A 19,053-nucleotide genomic window follows, 5' to 3' on the forward strand; every position below is an offset into this window, starting at 1 on the left:
CGCGAACCTTATTTGACGCCCAGAACCCCCCGGTTACCCATCAAACGACAAGCACACCTTTCCAATCAAACAATGTGACGCAGGTCCACCACGTATATTAAGCGACAACTTGACAGAGGTCCGTGCAAGTCATCTTCATCGCGCTGAATTTCAGTGACAATAGTTATCAGCTACGTTGGATACTTAGTTATACGTGTATACGAATTTAAGAATAGCCAGAGATGTCTGATGTGGTTGAATCCTTCTTCTCGCTACTTATACCCAACGCTTCCCGCAAGGAAATAGAGTGCGAAGGTTCATTAGCGCGCCTTGACCTTGGTATTTCGGTAGGCAGTCATCGCCGTTTGCTTGCTCAAGATGAGATTTCGAATGCATTCTTGTAGTAAGTAACGGGCATAAAGATACGTCGATGACAGCTTGGCACTGCAAGCTGGCATGAAGAAGCATATCTGCAGCTTTGGTTCACCTGTCTAATTGTTCTACTTACAAGGCTAGCGGATGGTCACAGTTCCTCTTCATCAAGTGCAGCACGCTTATCATTTGACCCAGTCCCAGCCCCAAGTGCACAGTCTTAGCGAAAAGAGGAAAAGGATCTTGGCCTTGCGAATACGATACGCCGGATCCTCGATCCTGTGGCGTCGCGGCACAGCCCAGCCACCCTCCACCACTTTCCACCGCGCTTGAAGGTTCTAAGGCCAGCCATTCTCTCCTCCTCCGAACAAGTGCTTGTCGGGCATGCACATAAGTGTATTTCCTAAACTTAAAGATCTCTCCAACAGAATATTTCACGTTCAGCCAGGTTCGCGGGTTGAGACGAGCTAAAGAATATATTCATTACAAATAACAATACTAGAATAATAAGGGGGCCAGTCTAAAGCTCCTTTTAGAGTAAAACTTAGACTCAGCCAACGGTTATTACTGCGTCTCGGAAACTTGTGTAGGTATCGGACCTCTATCCAACTAAGCGGCGCATGTTGGCGAGTTCTTCTTGATGCTCGTGGCCACACTGGTCGTATACGTTGTGGACTTGACGGTTGTCGTCTTGGTCACTGTCGCCCGCTGGGTAATTGTCGTGCTCGGGTGCAAAGTTGTCTTGGCCGTGGAGGTCTTGGTCACGGTCGAGGCTTCAAGCGTAACTATCTGGGTCTCAGACACATTCTTCGTGCTTGTCACTGTATGAGTGCTGGCAGGCAGGACCGTTGTGATGGTGCGGACGCTCGTAGCTAGGCTAGTGATCGGCTGGGCGGGAAGAGTGATTGTTGACTTCACGATTTGTGTGGTCGTTGTCACGCCCGTCACGACCACGGTGCTCGCCTTCAGTACCGAGGTCTTGCCAGTAGTCTTTGTCGCCAGGGACGTCGTGGTGAGCGTGGATCCCGGCACCGTGGTAGTCGAACTCTTGAACACGGTGACAGACGATGTTTCCGTATTTGTTACTGGCTTGAGTGTGGAAGTCTTGCCGACTGTACGCGTGGTGACGATATCTGTGGTTACGGTGGTACCGGAAACGGTGCTAGTTGCAGTTGCCACTGTCGTTGTGTACAGAGACGGAACAGTGACCGTAACCGTCTTTACAATTGCATCTCGTGCTTGCAAGAAGGCTTCTTCTCTGCCTCTACGTTTGATTGAGCTTGTGGGCGTACACGAGAGTGTTGTGGTACTCTTGACCGTCTTCGTAGTTGTCGTCACAGAAGTTACCCATGTCGTCGTTGCCTTCGCGCTGGTAGTTGTCGCGTCTTCAGATCCAGACGTGACTGTTATCGTGAGGATCGTGGTCACTGCCTGTTGAGTAGAAGTCTTGGTGCTAGTGACTGTGCTTCCTACAACCTGGGTTGTAGTCGACGCCTTCGGGGTGCTGGTTGCGTACGCAGTCTCTGTCAACGTACTTTTCACTGTCACAGCTTTTGCTGTCGTTGTTGCAATATCAGTAGAAGTGACTGTGATCACTGACGTATCTGTCTTGGTCGTGGGATTAGGTGTAACAGTGGTTCCAACATCCACAATGACAGTAGACTTGACCGTCTCGACAGTGTCAGGCTCTGTGGCCGTGTTCTGGATTGACGTCGTGATCGTAATTAATACAGTCTTGCTAACAGGGTCTGGAGTGATTGTTGTCCCGACATCCAAAGTATTAGTGACTTTGTTACTGACAGTCTTGTCGGCTGCGGTCACAGTCGTATAAGCCGTCTGCTTCAAGGTTGATACGCTTGTAGTGTAGAAAGTAGTGAACACCGTTGATGTGGAGGCTGAGGTCGAGGAGATCGAAGAGATGGAAGCTGAGCTTGAAATGGGCGATGGAACGCTTGATGCAGCGAAGGGTGTTGCCCATACATACGTTGTGTTTATCCAAGAGGTTGACGTGAAGAAGCTGGAGAGCTGGAACTGGGCAGCAGTGGAAGCGTCCAGCTGCGTCGCGAAGGAGGCGCGGCTTGCAGTGGATGCACCAGGGCCGTAATTACCAGCTTCACCAAACAACACACCAGAGGTGCGAGGATCCGTCTTTGTCCAGTAGTCCCAACCTGTAGCCTCAATGCAAGAGTCCAGGTAGCTGTTGATGTACGCAACTCGGGCATATTGATTCCAGGGACGGCCGAGCGAAATGGCCGAGTACGACGCAGAAGCAGCTGGTTTCACGGTACATTGATCAAAGACGAATCCAGCAGCAGTTGTGCTGTTGGTTCGCTTATTTGCAGTGAGTGCGATGCCGTCTTTGTTTGGTGCAATGGTGGAGTTGAGGAAGTAGCCAGCTCCAGAGCCCCAAATCATATCAATATTGCCTTCGATGTACGAATTCGACGCAAAGAAGTAGCCATTGATGAGCAATGCATCTTGGCCACCAAATACTTGGCAACCGTAGAGCGAAGCGTACTTGCTGCTCTTCACGCCAAATCCGAGGGAGGCATAACTGAAAGTTGTTAGAGGAAAGATATCGGAAGTACGGAAATGAACTCACTTCTGTGTATTGCCGAAGGTATTGGCAAAGTTGATGTTGACGGCTTGCAAGAAGTTACCGGTGGCGTAAACGGTGGCAGAATCAGAATTAGACGCATCCGCCTGGGTGTCAATTCCCTTGTTGTACGTGATGGTCACTTGGTTCTGTGAGTAGTCACCGGGTGACGCGCTATAGCCCAGCAGGGTAGTAGTTCCGGATTTCTTCACAATCAGCTGCTCCTCGTAAACGCCAGGGTATATGAAGATGGTAGCCTTGGCAGAGCTGGAAGTTGGGAGTGCGTCCAGCGCCGACTGAATAGTATCATACGTTGTTATCCCCTGGATAGCAGTCTTCGATACAATGAACGCTCCAGCAGGAGGGTTGGTTCCGTCGTAAGGCGTCGTTGTGTTTGCTACAGGCGTGACAGGCGATGTGGTGTTCGTGACTGAGGGGGTGGGCGTTACGATGCTGTCCCAATAGGTCATATCAATCCAGTCGGTGCTGTCCATGACGGTGGCCAAAGAGTACGTATCACTTGTGAGAAGTGTGCTATTTCCGAAGGCTTGTCGCGCAGCCACATTGTTCTCCCAGTTGCCAGGGCCTGCGTTATTGTATTCGGCGAATGTAATGTAATCAGTTCGCGGATCCGTGGAAGACCACACTTTCCAGCCGGCTGGTTGAATTGTGTTATCAAGGTAGCTGTTTTTCACGACAACTAGGGCATACTTTGAGTACGGACGCCCAAGATAGACCGTTCCAGTCAAATCAGTGGTGAATCCCTCTGCAGCAGTGAAAAGGCATTGGTCAAAGATATAACCACCAATTGCTGACAAGCTGGACCGACTGTGAGCAGTCACCGCAGACTTGGCCTTTTTGGCGCCAATGGTGCAACCTTTGAAGTACGCCTTGGAGTAACCCCAGATGAAATCGATAGCGCCCTCGATGTAGCAAGACTCATAGTACTGATATCCATTTGTGGCACCAGTCAGTAGCGTGTCTTGCCAACCAACGAATGAGCAGCCGTAGAAACCAATTTTGTTGCCGTAGATGCTGCCAGCGAGAGTAACGTAGCTGGCTTTTGAGCCATCCGAATTGTCTGAATTGACAAGGTTGATGTTATACATGGAAATCTTGGAACTTGCTGTTGAGAAGGTTGCGGTCTCAGCGTTGCTGTGGCCGACAGGAACAGGGCTGACAGATAGCCCACGAGCTTGCGTAATGGTCACTTGGTTGGTCTTGTAGGCTCTCCCAGGAGCATCGCTCGTATAGCCCATAATGATAACAGGGCCAGCGCGGTTGACGGCCGGTGGCTGTTCATTGTAAGTTCCTGGATACATGAAGATGACTTGGGTTGTCGTATCGGCGGGGAGGCTCGCCAACGCATCAGTCAGACTGGTGTATGAACCAGGGATAATTCCATTTACAGAGACGAGAACTGCGCCCGCTGGAGGCGAAGTACCAGAGGTGGGGTGAGTCCAAGTGACTGTTGGTGTGGTCTGGTTCGACGGGCTGGTAGTAGCACTTGCGCCAGAGCTGAGACTGTAGCTTGGTGCGTAATTAAAGGCTGCCATGTCTAGCCAGCTGGTACTCCCAATGAAGCTAGTCAACGAATAAGACGAAGCTTGAGACTCCGTCAGCTGGGTTGCAAAGCTTGCCCGGGAGCTCGTCCAGTTCCCAGCACCAGTATTGTTGAATTCGCCAAACAGCACGTTCTACAATCGATCAGTTTCACAATGCCAACGGGTTGAGATTCGAGCAAGAAGAGAGTATATAAGGGGTAGGGAAATGGCAGGGAGAAATACCGTAGTACGAGGATCACTCGTCGCCCAGGTACTCCAGCCCGCAGCTGCAATATGCTGATCCAGGAACGAATTCATGTAAACAACGATTGCGTACTGAGACCAAGGACGGCCCAGATAGGTTGAGCTGTACGTAGTGCCATAGCTGGGAGTATAAGTGATGACTGAGCGATCGAATACGAAACCACCAGCCCAGCTAGCACTTGGACGGTTTTGTGCCGTAATGTACGCATTTGCTGTGTTCGACGCAATGTAGCATTGATGGAAGTACGCTTTGCTGTAGCCCCAAATAAAATCGACGCTGCCCTCCACGTACGAGTTGCTGAAGACCTGGACGCCCTGGTTCACGAGGAGCGAGTCCTGGAAACCCTTGAAAGCACATCCATAGGCTGCCATATTAGTGCCGTAGAAGTCGGCAGCAAGAGCAGCCGTGCTCGGCGTTTGGGGATATGTGTTAGTGAAGTTGATATTGTACAACGCAAGACCATCTGCGTTGGTGTTCTTCCAGTTGATGATAGGAGTTTGCTCATTAGCGTTAGCGCTCGTGGATACACCATCGCTGAACTGGATCAAAACCGTGTTCCGTGTGAAGTCGTTAGCCCAAGTAGTTTCACCACGAAGTGTAACTTTCCCACGGCGGGTAACGTTGAACTGCTCCTCATACGTACCCGCCAAGATGTAGATCGTGTACGCCAGGCCGTCGCTTGGGAGCGCTGCGATGGCAGAAGCAACACTCCCGTATTGGCCAACTGTAGGTGTTGGTGCAACAGTCAAGGTGGACGCCACGGAAGAAGTAGACACGGAAGCCGTGGAAGAAGCAGAGCCTGTCACAGTGGCAGGAGCCACCGTCGATGATGTTGTCGATGCCTGGGTATAGATCGAATCAGGCCATCCAGAGAAGGGAGCGATGGCGGAGGTGTCCAGCCAACTATCATCTCCAAGGACATTGGCTACAGTATACACAGAGCCATCTGCGACGGCTCGGACACGGGCGACGCTTGAGGCTGGCCCAGTGTTGTTTGATTCAACAAAAGTGCCCACAAAGGTCGAGGCTGCAGATATCTTCCAACGAGCTGCGGCGATATGAGAATCCAGGTAAGAGTTGACGACGGCAACAGAAGAATTGGTACTGTAGTCTCGGCCAAGATATGTACTTCCTGTAGGCACCAAATTATCCGCTGGTACCATAGCGCAGGTGTCGAATACAAATTGTGAGCGGCCATATGATCCCTGGTACTTGTGTGCCGCAATGGTCTGGCCTGTGGATGTGCCAGAGGAGACGATAACCGAATTGTAGATATATGCCGCGCCCTGGCCCCAGATGAAGTCTGTTGTTCCTTGGATTCGTCCACCAGAAAAGAAAAAAGCACCATAGTCAAAGTACAGTGTCCCTTGCGACGACTTGATGTTGCAACCATAGAACGCAACCTGTTTTCCCTTTGCGTATACACCAAGTGCGACATAGTTCGTCGTTGGGGTATAAGTATTTTCGAAGTTGACATTATAGAAGGACACCAGTTTGGCCTCGTATTTGCTAGCTGAGAACACTGCAGTGCCAGAGGATCCACCAGCACTGGAGGAAACCCCAGCCTTATTCTGGATCGTAACCATGTTGGAAGATGATGACCAAGAGTTTGAGGTTTCACCGCGAATGATAGTTGTTCCCGTCCGAGAGAGTGTGACCTGCTCCGTGTATGTGCCGGCAAGAATGTAAATGTACTGTGTCGAAGAGTCGGCAGGGAGTGCAGCAATCGCTGCTGCGATAGTTGTATACCCCGCGCAAGATGAACCAGAAGGCCCTACTATCAACGCAGTACTTGGCATCGAGACTGGGAGACACGTCGAAGAAGCCGAGACCGATGCGGAAGTAGAGCTTGTTACTGTTGAAATCTGGACTGTGGACGACGCCGAAGTCGAAGACACAGAGGGCGAGGATATAGAAACCGAGGACTCCGTTGTTGAAGATACACTTGAAGACATACTTCCCAAGGGCGCAGAGCCTGAGGAATACGTTGCTGAAGACGCACTTGAAGACGCAGGTAATAGTGACTCGGTCTCTGTCGAAGACCAGGAAGTTGAGAAGCTGAGCACTGACGAGGTTGTTGAGCTCATTGTCGTTGATGAGACAGTTGAGGTCGTGCTATATGTAGCTGTCGAAGAGGTCGAGGAGGCAGCATCCAGTGCATTGCTCGCGCGAATGGCACTTAGGATAGTAGAATCGATCCAATCCACGCCAGTCACAGCGACGGAGGGATACGCGGTGGCGAAGAAGTTGGAGATGTCGTATACGCTGAGTTGAGTGACATCCGTGACCCACGAAACATACTGCGATCGGACGGAGGCCTTGTTCAGGTAGCTGCCTGTACCAGTCGTCCCGAACTCTATATATTTGTTTCTGGTGTCTTGCGTCGTCGCGTCCACATGTGCTCCAGAGGCGGCAATGAAGCCAGCCAATGCGGAGTCACGGTAGAGCACAACTGATCCAGCAGCATTTGCCGCAGCCAAGAAGACATTGCTGTTTGTGACCCCGGCCTTTTGAACCACGCTGCAGCTATCAAACACAATTGTCGAATTGTACAGGGTGCTGGTGGTGCCAGAAGTATAGGTACCTCCTTTGTTGTACACCAAGTTTGCGCTGGAGCTAGTGGCGGTGATCGTCGAGCCATATATGTACAAAGACGGATATGAGTAGACAACTTTGTCCGTGGCTTCAATGTAGGAATTGGCAATGATAGCCGATGCATAAGCTCCGTTGATTGCGACTTGTCCTGAGGCGATAAACTTGCAGGAGTAAAAAGCGTTTTTAGACCCACGAAGGTAAACGGCTCCAGCTGCTGATGAGGCGTTCGTGTTGAGAAAGTTGACGTTCTTCCATGTAATGCCTTTTGCAGCGACGGCGTAATTCAGCGTTGTTGCGGTATTTCCGCCATTAGATACGGTGACCAAGTTGCCGGAAAAGCCGGCTGAATCGGATGTTTCACCGACGATCGTAACTGCCGCTGTGTTTGAGACCGTAATATTCTCGACGTAGGTGCCGGCAAGGACGTTGACCGTAGAGTACCCGCGTGACTGAGCATAAGTGATGGCGTCACCAATCGATGTGTAGTCCTTCGTTCCATCCGTGGAAACAGTGATGGCTGGATCATTGTTAGCCGCAGGTATCAAAAGACTTGATGCAGTGCTTGATGACGAAGGTAATGACACGGAAGAGGCCGTCAGCACCGGTAGTGTAGCAGAGGATGTGGTAGTGACTAGCTGCGAATAACTGGCTGCTATCAAGGTGTCCACCGTCGTTGAAGTAGCTGATGCGTAGCTATACTGTGAACTGGTACTGGACAATACGTCTTCAACCGATGAACTGATCAGCTGTGAAGTGGAACTGGGCGTATGATCCCCAGACGATGATAGACTGGTTTGCGAGTTGGTGATAGAGATAGATTCGGACGATGACGTACTGTGTCCGGGCTCTGTTGCGGCGGACGCAGAACTTGAAGTACTAATATCCCAATTACTGGTACTCGAGATCGAATCGGAGATAGCCCAATACGATGTTGTAGAAGAGTCCAACGAAAGTGACGTCGATTGAGAGAGATCCGATGTTGAGCTTGATGACGCAGCCAGAGGTACGTCAGGGGAATAGCTGGATTCCAACGAGCTGAAAGTTGCCGATTGATAGTCCCAAACCACTGGATTTACATTGGATGGTGCTGATTGCACAACGCCAGAAACAGTAGTAGAGGCTGAAGTGGCCTCCTCCAACTGGGAAGAAATGACGGAAGCAGAAGAGGAAAACGCATCAAAAGAGTGGATATGAGTTGGCTCGGGTTCAAGGAAAGTGCTAGTGGTCTGAGGACGGCGACGGCATGTGTCCCGTCGAGAAGGAGAAATGGAAAGAGTGAACGAACCTTCCAATGCACTGCACCATGCTGAAAAGCAAAGGAGCAGTAAAATCTGGTAGGTGAACATCTTCTGAGCCATTGTTGGGCTTCGACTGTTAGAGCAACAGTCCGAATACCCCAGGCACCAGAAAGGAATGAAAGGGAAATATGAAATCAAAGACGTCAAATCTATGGGTCTGCCATTGGCAAGCAACATACACAGGCCCTATATATTGTGATCGCAACGAACGGCCTCGACTCTTGCTGGACCACTCGACATCTAGCCCAGTCGAGGCTTCAAGATAATCTTGTGGATGTTATCCCCTGGGTCCAGCACCTCCGATAGCCGGGATCTCGTCCCTTACCAGCTGTCGAACATATCGGCATATGACTCGGTTTATTCACTATTCAACCGATTTTCTGTGAGTTTAGCTCCGGAGTCTAAATCGCGTGGCCAGTGGAGCACGGATCTAGATTTAATAAATCCGCCTGTGATGTTGCAAGGTGAGACAAGGAGTCCCTTGTTAACATGAGCCGTCAGAATTTCGATGCACACATGGATTCTGGCCTTTCTTGTATGAACGGGTCTTGTAGACGAAGACCAGACGAGCAGTAATCAGAGAATCACTGGGTGGTTGCAGTTTCGATTTCTTCAATGTCCATGTCAATGTCCCATTATCGGCCCCCGCTAAGAGCTCATTGGCTCTATCGTGGGATACCCGTGCTGTTTTTTCGTGTTACACAGCACACCGTCGATTAACAGCTACTTCTACAAGGAGAAGATCAAGAAGCCGTTCCCCCAAAGCGAAGTTCAACCACAGGGTGCTCGTCACGTTTTGCGGCCCGGAAGTAAGCTCAAGAGTTAGGGGCTAAACTAGACCACCTTCGACTAGTGGCGGTTAGCCACAACGTGACACGCTATGGCGACATCCGACGATGATCGTAGCCGCTTGATAACAGAACAGGCAGGCATCTTGAGCGGTTCCAGAGGAGGTCGAGTGGAAGGCAAGCAAAACGTCTGCGGATATGGCTGTGCTCTAGTCCTTGACCATAGTTGAGGTAAAGGCAAGAATATGCCAGAACTGACTGTTCGTTATTCTTCTCGTATCAAAAAGCCACCTCGTAAGTAAATTCCTCAAGGGGAAGCCGCCCCCAAGAACGTTAGAGCATCCCTAGCAGGTGTTGCCGAGGTCCCCTGCAGGAACCTGCCAATTGCCAACGAATCAAACGCCTTCGTCACCCTTCGGTGTCTGCCGAGCCGGACCCGAGCCAACTGGTCGGGATGGGCCCCTAGGTGGAGTCGATCGGTTCAGCTTCTCCACTACCGCCATAACACATATCTAATTGGGCGTGCTAACGTTCTAGAATGCTTGGTCAAGATCTAAGCGACACGTTACAGTTCAGTCCATAATATTGCAGGCCAATTCAGCTGCAGACCCTCCGTAGAGATGATTCAGCGGCGGTAGCTCGTGCCAAGCCAGCCGGACTGCTATATAGCTCCAGCCTTCGCCCACCCCTTGCCCAAGATAAAAACTGCTCTTCCAGCTATTGGCTGGAAGCCTCACGTGGCGTTCAGGGCAAGTGGCGGGCGTGCTCCCGAACGAGTTTGGTTCTGTAGTTGGCGTCTGTCAAGCAAGCCTCGCCCAAGCCTCGTTCATCTTCGTACCGAAGAGCGGCCGCCAAAACACATGACCAATGCATCTATCTGACGATTTCGCTTGTCTAACGGAGCACACGACGGATTTGGCTTTGGTTCACCCGAGTCATAGTAGTCGCGTAGACAGCTTTGTCCTCTGACCTGTTACATGATGCCTATTGAAAGCCTTGACGAAGACATAGGATATCATAGTATCGCCATAACAAACTCCTGGAAACGCATGATCATGGACTCGAACCTTGGTGACAATGAGTTTAATATTCATAGTGCTTTTCAGTACGGCGTACCTGTGTAGTTGAAATCCCAGACTTACCAGTGTCAGTCCAACCGGAAGATATTTTTGCTCTGAACAAGAGTCTGAGGGCCTGCATCGGCTGATTCTGCGAAAGGCTGACTTCAACCACAAGACGTTAAAATCAATGCCAACGAGAAATATAACCCTTCACTCTATTCAAAGCCTTTCGTTTCGGATCCTTTAAAGATGCATCCAAGCCGACATGTAAATGAAAGACAACCTACTTTTCTATATCAAAACTTTGTCTGTTCGTTTCATGAATATAAGACTGCTTAATGAGATGCATAAATATTGAACTCGGGTTGGTGAGACTTAAAGCTGCGATAATGGAGGCATTTGGCTCGATAACCTTGAAGATGAAGATCTCGTCTTGCAAGTCTTTGGGAAGGTCAGCCTTGTTCATAATCATTTGCTGGGGAACACATTGTGGAGAGGGGGGGCAACTTACAGACCAGCTTGAAGTCTACATCAACCTTGCCCAGTGACTTCTCAAGGAGAACCAGTCGCACTATAGCGGCAAGGACACAGCTGAGGATCATTGGTGAGTCTTTCTGGTTCAACGGTGGAAAGGTCGTCATACAAGATCCCGAGCCAGAATATCAAAGCAACTGCCCACTTGCGGTTTCGGCCCATCTGCAACCTCGATATAACAGGCAGCGGGAAACAGAGTACCACAAAATCGAGAGCAATACTAGTGCCGACTTGCGCGATGCCCATGGCCGTGGAGTCGAATCGTAGTTTGGACTTGAACATATCTGATAACGATATCGCTTCGATCTGCACTAATACGAGCTGCAACGGCACAGTCAGGGAAGGATCTGAGTTTCCACCCAGGGGGTCAACTCCCAGATGGTCGAAAGGTACTCACAAGGAAGAACAGTACGCCCCAGATGGAAACAACTCCGATCGCTGTCCAGGCGCATTTCTTGAAGACTGGCGTTTGGAAGACCCGTTTGCAGAAGAGAAGCAGCGCGATCTTGACCGTCGTGAGAGGGAACTGCACGACGAGGCCGCCAAGCCATATCATTTACGCCATCACAGCCGTGTCATTATCTCAATGTTACCGTATGCCAGGAATAAGTGTCAAACGTACTCGAAGCAAATCTTGCGTCCCCTGTAGCACTGGAACGGTGTAGTAATTGACACCAGACCGAGCGAACACCCACACAACAACACTCAACTCCAGGGCGGATATCTGTTGACGTAGAAGGACCCGAAGTCAGCGAAGCCGTGGCAACCACGCAGGCAAACCCCTGGTAGAAAGCTCTACCACTGTTGCTCCCAAGGGGCAGAGTTGAACATACCCAAGAGAACCAGAGCCAAGCATCTTCGGCATGGAGTGGATGCTGAGTGTGTCTCTGCGCCCAGTACCTTAGGAATACGGCGAGCGCAGACAAGAATGGACGGAGTAGTACGACCCTTGTCAAGTACTGTCTACCACTGCCCTACCCAAAAGGTCGCACGAGGATGCAACACACCCGCCTCCGTGTGCTGCTGCATGCACGCGCACAACCAACACGCAACGCGGAAATCAGTGGACCAACGACGCCTCCCTTTCCCCGTCGGCCAGTTTCATTTCTCCCGGAATCCTTCGACTGCGACTTGACCAGGCATATACACCATCTTGGCCGAATGCCTAGGTAATCTTCAAGCCTCGTGGTTTCACTAGCACGCAAAATCATGGCTTCCACTGAGGATGATTACGTCTTCAGGCGAGACTTTCTCGACAGCAACCGGTGCGTCCCGAGAGGTCAAAGGACCCAAGTCACCCGCGACGATTCCTGGCCCAGAGACAATCCTGACATGAGCGCAGTATCAACTTGTTGCACCATTTTTTGGACCAAGACCTTTGGCTACGTGATTCACCCTAAAATCACCAATGGCGGCCAAATCGGCAGAGTGGCCGACGTAGGGACGGGCACAAGGTGTGTATCCAGATAGCAGGATGCTCGTGCTACCCCCTGTCCGTGATTCCCTAGCTGTTTTGCTTATGATTGATTGGACAGCATTTGGCTCTTGGACGCCCGAGATCAACTACCCGAGCAGACTGAGCTTGATGGCTTCGACATCTCGCTTGCCGCCGTGCCGCCGCCCGAGGTTTTGCCTCCCAACGTAAAGCTGCAGCTTTGGGACGTTAAGAAGAATGTCCCAGACAGGCTCGTCGGGGCTTTCGACGTCGTTTACCTACGCTTCTTCGCGTTCGTCTTGATGAATGATGAAATTCCAGGTGTGATTGAAAAGGTTTTCCAGATGCTTAGTAAATTGGAAATCTCGTCGTAGCCATCATGCCGATGCACTGCCTGCAAACGGCGTGGAACTTGCACTAACGTCGTCCCTAATAGAGCCCGGTGGCTATATACAATGGGAAGAGGCTGATATGGAGACGTTGCGCTTCGACAAGGCCCGACCCGACACAAAAACGAACAACCTTGAGGATTTATTCAAGTTGCTGCTGGTCCAGGATCATCGCTTTAAGCCGACGTGGGCGAAAAAGCTTGACGATCTCTTGTCGAACGCTGGATTTGTGGACATAGAGAGAGACACCAGGGACGCCCCTCCGCACGTTGCCTTCCAGTTCCACGAGGTAGGTCTGATGATTCACGAGCTTATTGCACGCAAGACCACGAACAGCCTACTATCAGGGGAACTGAAACGTCTCCTCCCTGCCGCTATAAAAGAAACGCAGAATGGGGCTTACGGGGCATCAGAGAGATTCGTCGTCATTGGAAGGAAGCCTTAAGGAGGACTCGACCAGTTAACTGCTAAGATGTCTATACCTGTTTGTTCGTTGTATTGTATCTAGCACTGCTGTGCCTCGTACCCTTACGTGTTCGATTATAAATAGAGGACTAGAGTTTCACTACTGGCATGACATCACTTACTCGACATGATATGCAACAACTAAAACACAGAAACCTCTCCGTCTCAGTGCAACACTTTGCCACCAATGTATTGAAGCTACCGTACTGGGACCACGGACTAGCTACTAGTTAGGCCCCTTCAGTGCTGCCAAAAAAGTGATTCGATAACCTGTCCAGATCCCTACTGCGTGCGTGTACAGACGTCTTTCAGGACGTATACTTGACCATACAAGTCAGTCAAGTCCACAAACATGCGCAGTGCAGTAATCAGCTCGCCTGGCGAAAAAGGACTATGCATACTGCATGAGTTGTTCGAAATGGCAGTCCTTGTCTGGGAGTGTGAAACCGGATGCCAGGCATGTACATTGATATATGGAATATACAAGTGAGGGATCATCCTGCGAAACAGGCCGACGGGCCGCCACTTGTGACCAATCGACAGGCTGGTGGGCGTATCAGACCCCAATATAATGTCCCAGGCGTAAGCCAACTGCCAACCCTGCTTACTGAGTGAGCTCATTAGTCTGCCCCCTCTTTCATGTAGATCCTATACGGGTGATCTGCACACTGCACACACCCTTGCGACGGTATTTCGGCTCAACGGCGGTTAGTGCGGCGCGGGAAGGCACCCGCCAGGCCCTCCCTTGCCTCACCCCATCTCAGCGGCAGCACACAGAGGGACGGCCTTGTCTGTTGGCCGCTCACTTCCATGGGTAAGACATATTATTTCCGGAGCTAGGGACGTATAAGCTACAAGTCCGGTGCACTCTCCATCCACTCGCTTCAGCAGCCCTGCCCTGACCCGATGTTTTCTATCCAAAGCCAAGAAGATTCATCAGCAGCAGAACGTTGCAATATCTCCGATCATCTCACTATGGCCACCAACCCACCCGAGCCTATCCGCGTTTGGCTGACTCGTAAGCACAACCGTCCCCCTCTGTCGGCTTGTAGGCTCAGCCCAGTAACATTGTCGCAGCGCCCGGCCCCAACTCGTGGAAGGTGAGCACCATCCCCGGGGATCTGGTGTTTTCGCAGTCGAACAATTGCGCGCTCAACCGGCTTTACTGACAGCTCTTGTCTTGTGGCAGGTTATCTTCCTTTTGGAGGAACTTGGTCTCAACTATGAGATCAAGTCGTTCAGCTTCAAGAATGTGAAGAAGAAGCCCTTCACCGACATCAACCCTAATGGCCGCGTTCCCGCCATTGAGGACCCTAACACAGACCTGACCCTCTGGGAGTCTGGCGCGATCTACCAGTACCTCATCAAGACCTACGATACAAAGAGGCAGCTGTCTCACGACGCGCACAAGGAACGCCACCTCGAGTCCCAGTGGCTTCACTTCCAAATGAGCGACCAGGGTCCCTATTACGGCCAGTGCGGCTGGTTCCAGCACCTACACGCCGAGAAGATTCAATCCGCCATCGGCAGGTACGCCAACGAGATCAAGCGCGTCATCAGTGTGCTCGAGGGCGTCCTCGCCGCCAAGGATGCGGACAAGCAATGGCTCGTCGGCGACAAGATGACCTATGCCGATATGGCCTTTGTGCCGTGGAACTTTCGCCTGGCCGAGGTACTAAACCAGAGTTGGGACGAGGTCTGGGATGGCGCGCCCCGCGTCCGCGCGTGGCACGAGGGCATGGTCGGTCTCCCGTCCTGGAAGCGCAGCATGGAAATTCGCGCGCGCCTCATGGACGAACAGGGCTTACAGTGGAATGGGGTGCCTAAAGGGGTCGAGACGTTTGATCAATACGAAAAGGACATTGCCGCACGAGCGGCGGCTGGAGAGAAAAAGTAGATGGGCATATTTCCCGGCCCAGAGATCGAGTCAGCACTCGTAGGAAATACTATTAGATCTACATCTTCCAGGCCGATAAAGTATAGCTTGACTTGGGTGGAAGATGTCGGTGCTGCGCAGGCTATGGCACCCAATCAAATTCCTATTAAGAAAAAGACGTGTTGTAATTAACTGTGAAGTATTGCGAGCTTGTCATGATCTGGTATTTGAGTTCGTCTTCGAAGTCAGGTGGGGGCTTGCTCGGGGTTGCAGGTTCTCACGCTATCATTCCCCCAATGAAGCTCAAATATGCACCCAAAGGCGGTGTCTATTAATTACTAGAACAGCTATAAAACTCAAATGATTAAATAGAAGGTTCAAATTTGTGATGCCGTTCCCCACAGCGATAGCTGCTCTCGACCACATGGTACGCCATGCTCGATCCCGACTCCCCGTCATACATCAGCCTTTGCGGTGTCTACTTTCTCCGTAGCTTCTGGGGCCTGCTTGCTTTTGGTGGAAATCCACTTACAGCCCAGGACGAGGAAAAATGAGATAACTGGAGCCACAGCAGGAATATACTAGTATCATAAAATTAGCAACAAGAGGTACCAGTATATGAGTAGAAACATGTCTGAGGGGTAGTGGTCACTTACAAAGACTTGGGTGACTGACAAGCTGTACTTGTCAACTACATCTCGCAAAATAGAAGGGTCCACCAGAGTGTCCAGATGCGTTACACCCGAGTCAATAATGTCGTCACGCTATCTTGCGATATCAGAGGATCGAGATTGCTGCGCAGTCGCTGTTGGAATACTGCCTGCCCGATGGCCATGAATATGGCACAGCTGGTTGAAATGACGGAGAGCAACGTTGAAGCTCCTAGCGGAACAAGATCCTGAGGTAGCGAAGTTTGCATGGCAAGATGGGACTTGTGAAAGGAGCTAGAGTCAGCAATTGGTTCACAGCTAGGAGTTTCCTTGCGTCACGTACCAGGTTCGAGGAAAGAGAGTACCCAACGCCACCCTGAATCTGGTAGCCAATCCAGTGATCCCCAGGGACATCAGGGTAAATGGTCGTCAGCAGGCTGCCGCCGATACTGACGGTGATTGAGCCTAAAATCACGAACGGGTTCCACCAGCCCAGCTGCGATACCAGGGCTGAACCGATAAAGGCTGCGAGCACGTCCGCAATCACAGTTGGGAAGAAATTGACACCACTGGCCGTCGGTGAGTTTTGCAAAACACCCTGGAACCAGACTGGCAGCCAGTAAATGATGGTCTGAAAAGGCCCGTTGACGAAGAACGCGGCTGCACACAGTAAAGCTGGGTTGCGGTTGGCGGTGAACATCCGGGGCGGTATCAGACCACTATCCCCGCGGTGGATGATCCAGCCCACGGCAAGCACCAAGACTACGCTGAAACCAACGAACAACCCGATGATGACTGAGGATGACCAGGCGAACTCGACACCGCCCCACTGGAGTGCCAAGAGAAGCATGGTAATGGAAGCTGCAAAGAGCACAAGGCCAGGCCCATCGATGGTCTTGAGTTTCTCACCGGTGAGCTGCAGTTCCGTTGGGGCAGGCTTTAGATGGACGAGGAAGAAGAAGATGGCCGCCGATGCACCGCCGATCGGCAACTGCGACTTTGGTCAGCACACTTCCGGTGCAGCAGACAGTCAGAATCGAACTATTGGTTACTGAATCGCGACCTCGCTGGTAGGTCGCGTATAATTGATTGACTTGTGTGTTATTCCATTCCTCTACTTCCTCGAAACCTCAAAGCTTTCCTCGTAAAATTGCGCCAGCCAGAAATGGCGAATCACGTAACTCCATGCCTGCCTGGTTGACCTCCTTATCCAGCTTCTAGTTTGACATAAAGAGGGCTGGAGACCATTTTTAACAAGGATGCCTCTAGCTTAACGTTCTCAGCCATTGGGGCGAAAGCGAAAGTGAAAGTGCAATGGGAACAAACGATCGGACACTCCAGCTAAGGAGCGCGCAGGGCAGCATTTAAAAATCAAGTTGGAGGTCAGCATCGCCTCCCTAAACGCGACGGAAGTGTCCACAGTCGTGTCCATGGTTAACGAGCTATTTAAAGCGCTTGGCGTTCCCAGGATGGGGCGGAGGTCGGGTGGGGTGCAGTCGGCAATCAGGGGCTGGACGGGGAGGGTGAACGAAATGACGACCGGCGGCGCCGGAGGCCGTATCGAAACGGTTGCCATGTGGGGCAATGGAGGCCGGAGGCCAAAACGGCGGTACGGAGGCGGCTAAGGCGGAGGAGAGCAGAACCGAGGGCGGCGCGGATGATTCAGCTCGCAAGCGCGATCCAGGTTGGGCTTTTTGCTTTTATTTTACGACTACTCGGTTTAACGACCGTTAATCCGTACGTCTAGTTTGGTTATACGTACAATTTACGTTCAATTCGTCGATACCGACAAGGAGGACTGCGTTGGCTGAGGTTGTGTTACCTGGTGAATATGGCACAGGAGCACCACTCCAGTTCAATATATAATTTCCTCATCGGTCAGAAAGGGTTTTACCTGCATACTCATGCTCTTCTCTGCTTTGAGTCAGTCTATAGCCCCGTCGGCCTTGTCTGCTCAGGGCGAGGCGAGCCTCCAGGCCTCTTCGCAGCCTTGCACACTTGATTAAAATCCGAGATTACCATTGGCTTCTTAGATGATACATGTTTCAGACATTGGGGGCTGCGGTTGGTATATGCATTAGATGAACTGGTTTGATCAATCGCGACTGCAGCCCAACGCCGTGGCTTTTTTTAACGCATCCCTCTGGTGAGCCTGTTCGATCAATCGTGGTTGAAGCTGAACGCTATGGCTTGTTCAATGCAGCCTTCTTGGGAAATTGAGGCTGCATCCTGCTGATCTGTGGTGGCCAGCCACAGCCTTGGATCTTTTCAGGAGCCTCTGCCCCCTCACCCAAACTTTTTGCGTTCTCAATTTCTCTTTTCAACTTTGATACCGCATTTAAACCCCGCGACTCCCTCACAATGCGCATCATCGCAATTAAGCTTGTACTAGCTGTCACCGGGTCCATCGTCCATATCGCTTGTTCCCAAGCATGCTACTGGCCCAACGGCCAGGAAGTTTTAAACTACAAGCAGTGTAGTGATCAAGGCGGAGCTTGTTGCTATCACGATGGTGTGTCCCGCGATGCATGTTATAGTAACGGCATTTGCCAGAGTTTAGATGTCGGTGCTATGTATCGAGGTGCATGTACAGACAAACAATGGGGAAGCAGCTGCCCCAATATTTGTAGCTACCGTAAGTTGAGAACGATTCCTTCGCTGTGTTTCAAGATGAAGATTCCACAATGAAACCAACAGAAAAAATTGGAATTTGCTAATTGCCATCAGTCAGCAACAATCAAGCCGGCCTTCGCTTCTGCAACGAATTCAATGGGTGGTGTTGTCAACAAGTTGATTCAAGGGGAGAAAATTGCTGCTTAGAAGGCAAAGGCATACAGTGGAACAATGCTACGCTTGTAAACTATGCAATCGCTCGACTGGAGACAAACCAAACACTCGACCTTGTCAGCCAATATAGAACGACCACAGCTAGCTCTCAAATAATTGCTCCTGTTACGGCAACGTCCACCTCGCAGGATCCTCCCGCATCATTGTCGGGGTCTCCTGGCTCTACGCCCAGCTCAGGCAGTTCGGTACACACAGAAACGTGTCCATCAACTTTCAACGTCCCTCTCGGGGCAGGGCTTAGTATAGGTCTTGGCGTACCTCTACTTGCATGCCTCTTCACGCTATTCGTGTTAGCACGGCGTAGTCATCGCAAGCCAGAGACACCACTAGTCCTGAATAACAGTCCGGAGCAAAGGCAA

At 51.1% G+C, this 19,053-nt stretch overlaps 5 protein-coding genes across 5 annotated transcripts; 2 read left to right on the plus strand and 3 right to left on the minus strand.

The window, feature by feature from the left end:
• Positions 1 to 960: 960 nt before the first annotated feature.
• On the minus strand, positions 961 to 8,709 carry JN550_012483 (uncharacterized protein; the record flags this gene model as incomplete). Its single annotated transcript, XM_049310963.1, has 5 exons — positions 961 to 2,905; positions 2,954 to 4,644; positions 4,735 to 6,485; positions 6,535 to 6,871; positions 6,973 to 8,709. The coding sequence occupies 5 exons, from the start codon at positions 8,707 to 8,709 to the stop codon at positions 961 to 963; spliced, it is 7,461 nt and encodes a 2,486-aa protein (XP_049165527.1).
• Positions 8,710 to 10,781: 2,072 nt separating this feature from the next.
• JN550_012484 (uncharacterized protein) lies at positions 10,782 to 11,588 on the minus strand (the record flags this gene model as incomplete). Its single annotated transcript, XM_049310965.1, has 4 exons — positions 10,782 to 10,939; positions 11,010 to 11,089; positions 11,142 to 11,353; positions 11,430 to 11,588. The coding sequence occupies 4 exons, from the start codon at positions 11,586 to 11,588 to the stop codon at positions 10,782 to 10,784; spliced, it is 609 nt and encodes a 202-aa protein (XP_049165528.1).
• Positions 11,589 to 12,241: 653 nt separating this feature from the next.
• Positions 12,242 to 13,301, plus strand: JN550_012485 (uncharacterized protein; the record flags this gene model as incomplete). The annotated part of the gene is made up of 3 exons (XM_049310966.1): positions 12,242 to 12,486; positions 12,568 to 12,818; positions 12,904 to 13,301. 3 exons carry the CDS (start codon positions 12,242 to 12,244, stop codon positions 13,299 to 13,301), a joined length of 894 nt encoding a protein of 297 aa, XP_049165529.1.
• A 995-nt stretch (positions 13,302 to 14,296) lies between these two features.
• On the plus strand, positions 14,297 to 15,218 carry JN550_012486 (uncharacterized protein; the record flags this gene model as incomplete). Its single annotated transcript, XM_049310967.1, has 3 exons — positions 14,297 to 14,339; positions 14,399 to 14,421; positions 14,511 to 15,218. 3 exons carry the CDS (start codon positions 14,297 to 14,299, stop codon positions 15,216 to 15,218), a joined length of 774 nt encoding a protein of 257 aa, XP_049165530.1.
• Positions 15,219 to 15,652: 434 nt separating this feature from the next.
• On the minus strand, positions 15,653 to 17,423 carry JN550_012487 (uncharacterized protein; the record flags this gene model as incomplete). The annotated part of the gene is made up of 5 exons (XM_049310968.1): positions 15,653 to 15,778; positions 15,854 to 15,961; positions 16,015 to 16,128; positions 16,191 to 16,838; positions 17,256 to 17,423. The coding sequence occupies 5 exons, from the start codon at positions 17,421 to 17,423 to the stop codon at positions 15,653 to 15,655; spliced, it is 1,164 nt and encodes a 387-aa protein (XP_049165531.1).
• Positions 17,424 to 19,053: the final 1,630 nt, after the last annotated feature.

The sequence above is a fragment of the Neoarthrinium moseri genome (genome assembly GCF_022829205.1).
Source record: "Neoarthrinium moseri strain CBS 164.80 chromosome Unknown scaffold87_Wmoseri_CBS_16480, whole genome shotgun sequence".
NCBI classification, from domain to species: domain Eukaryota; kingdom Fungi; phylum Ascomycota; class Sordariomycetes; order Amphisphaeriales; family Apiosporaceae; genus Neoarthrinium; species Neoarthrinium moseri.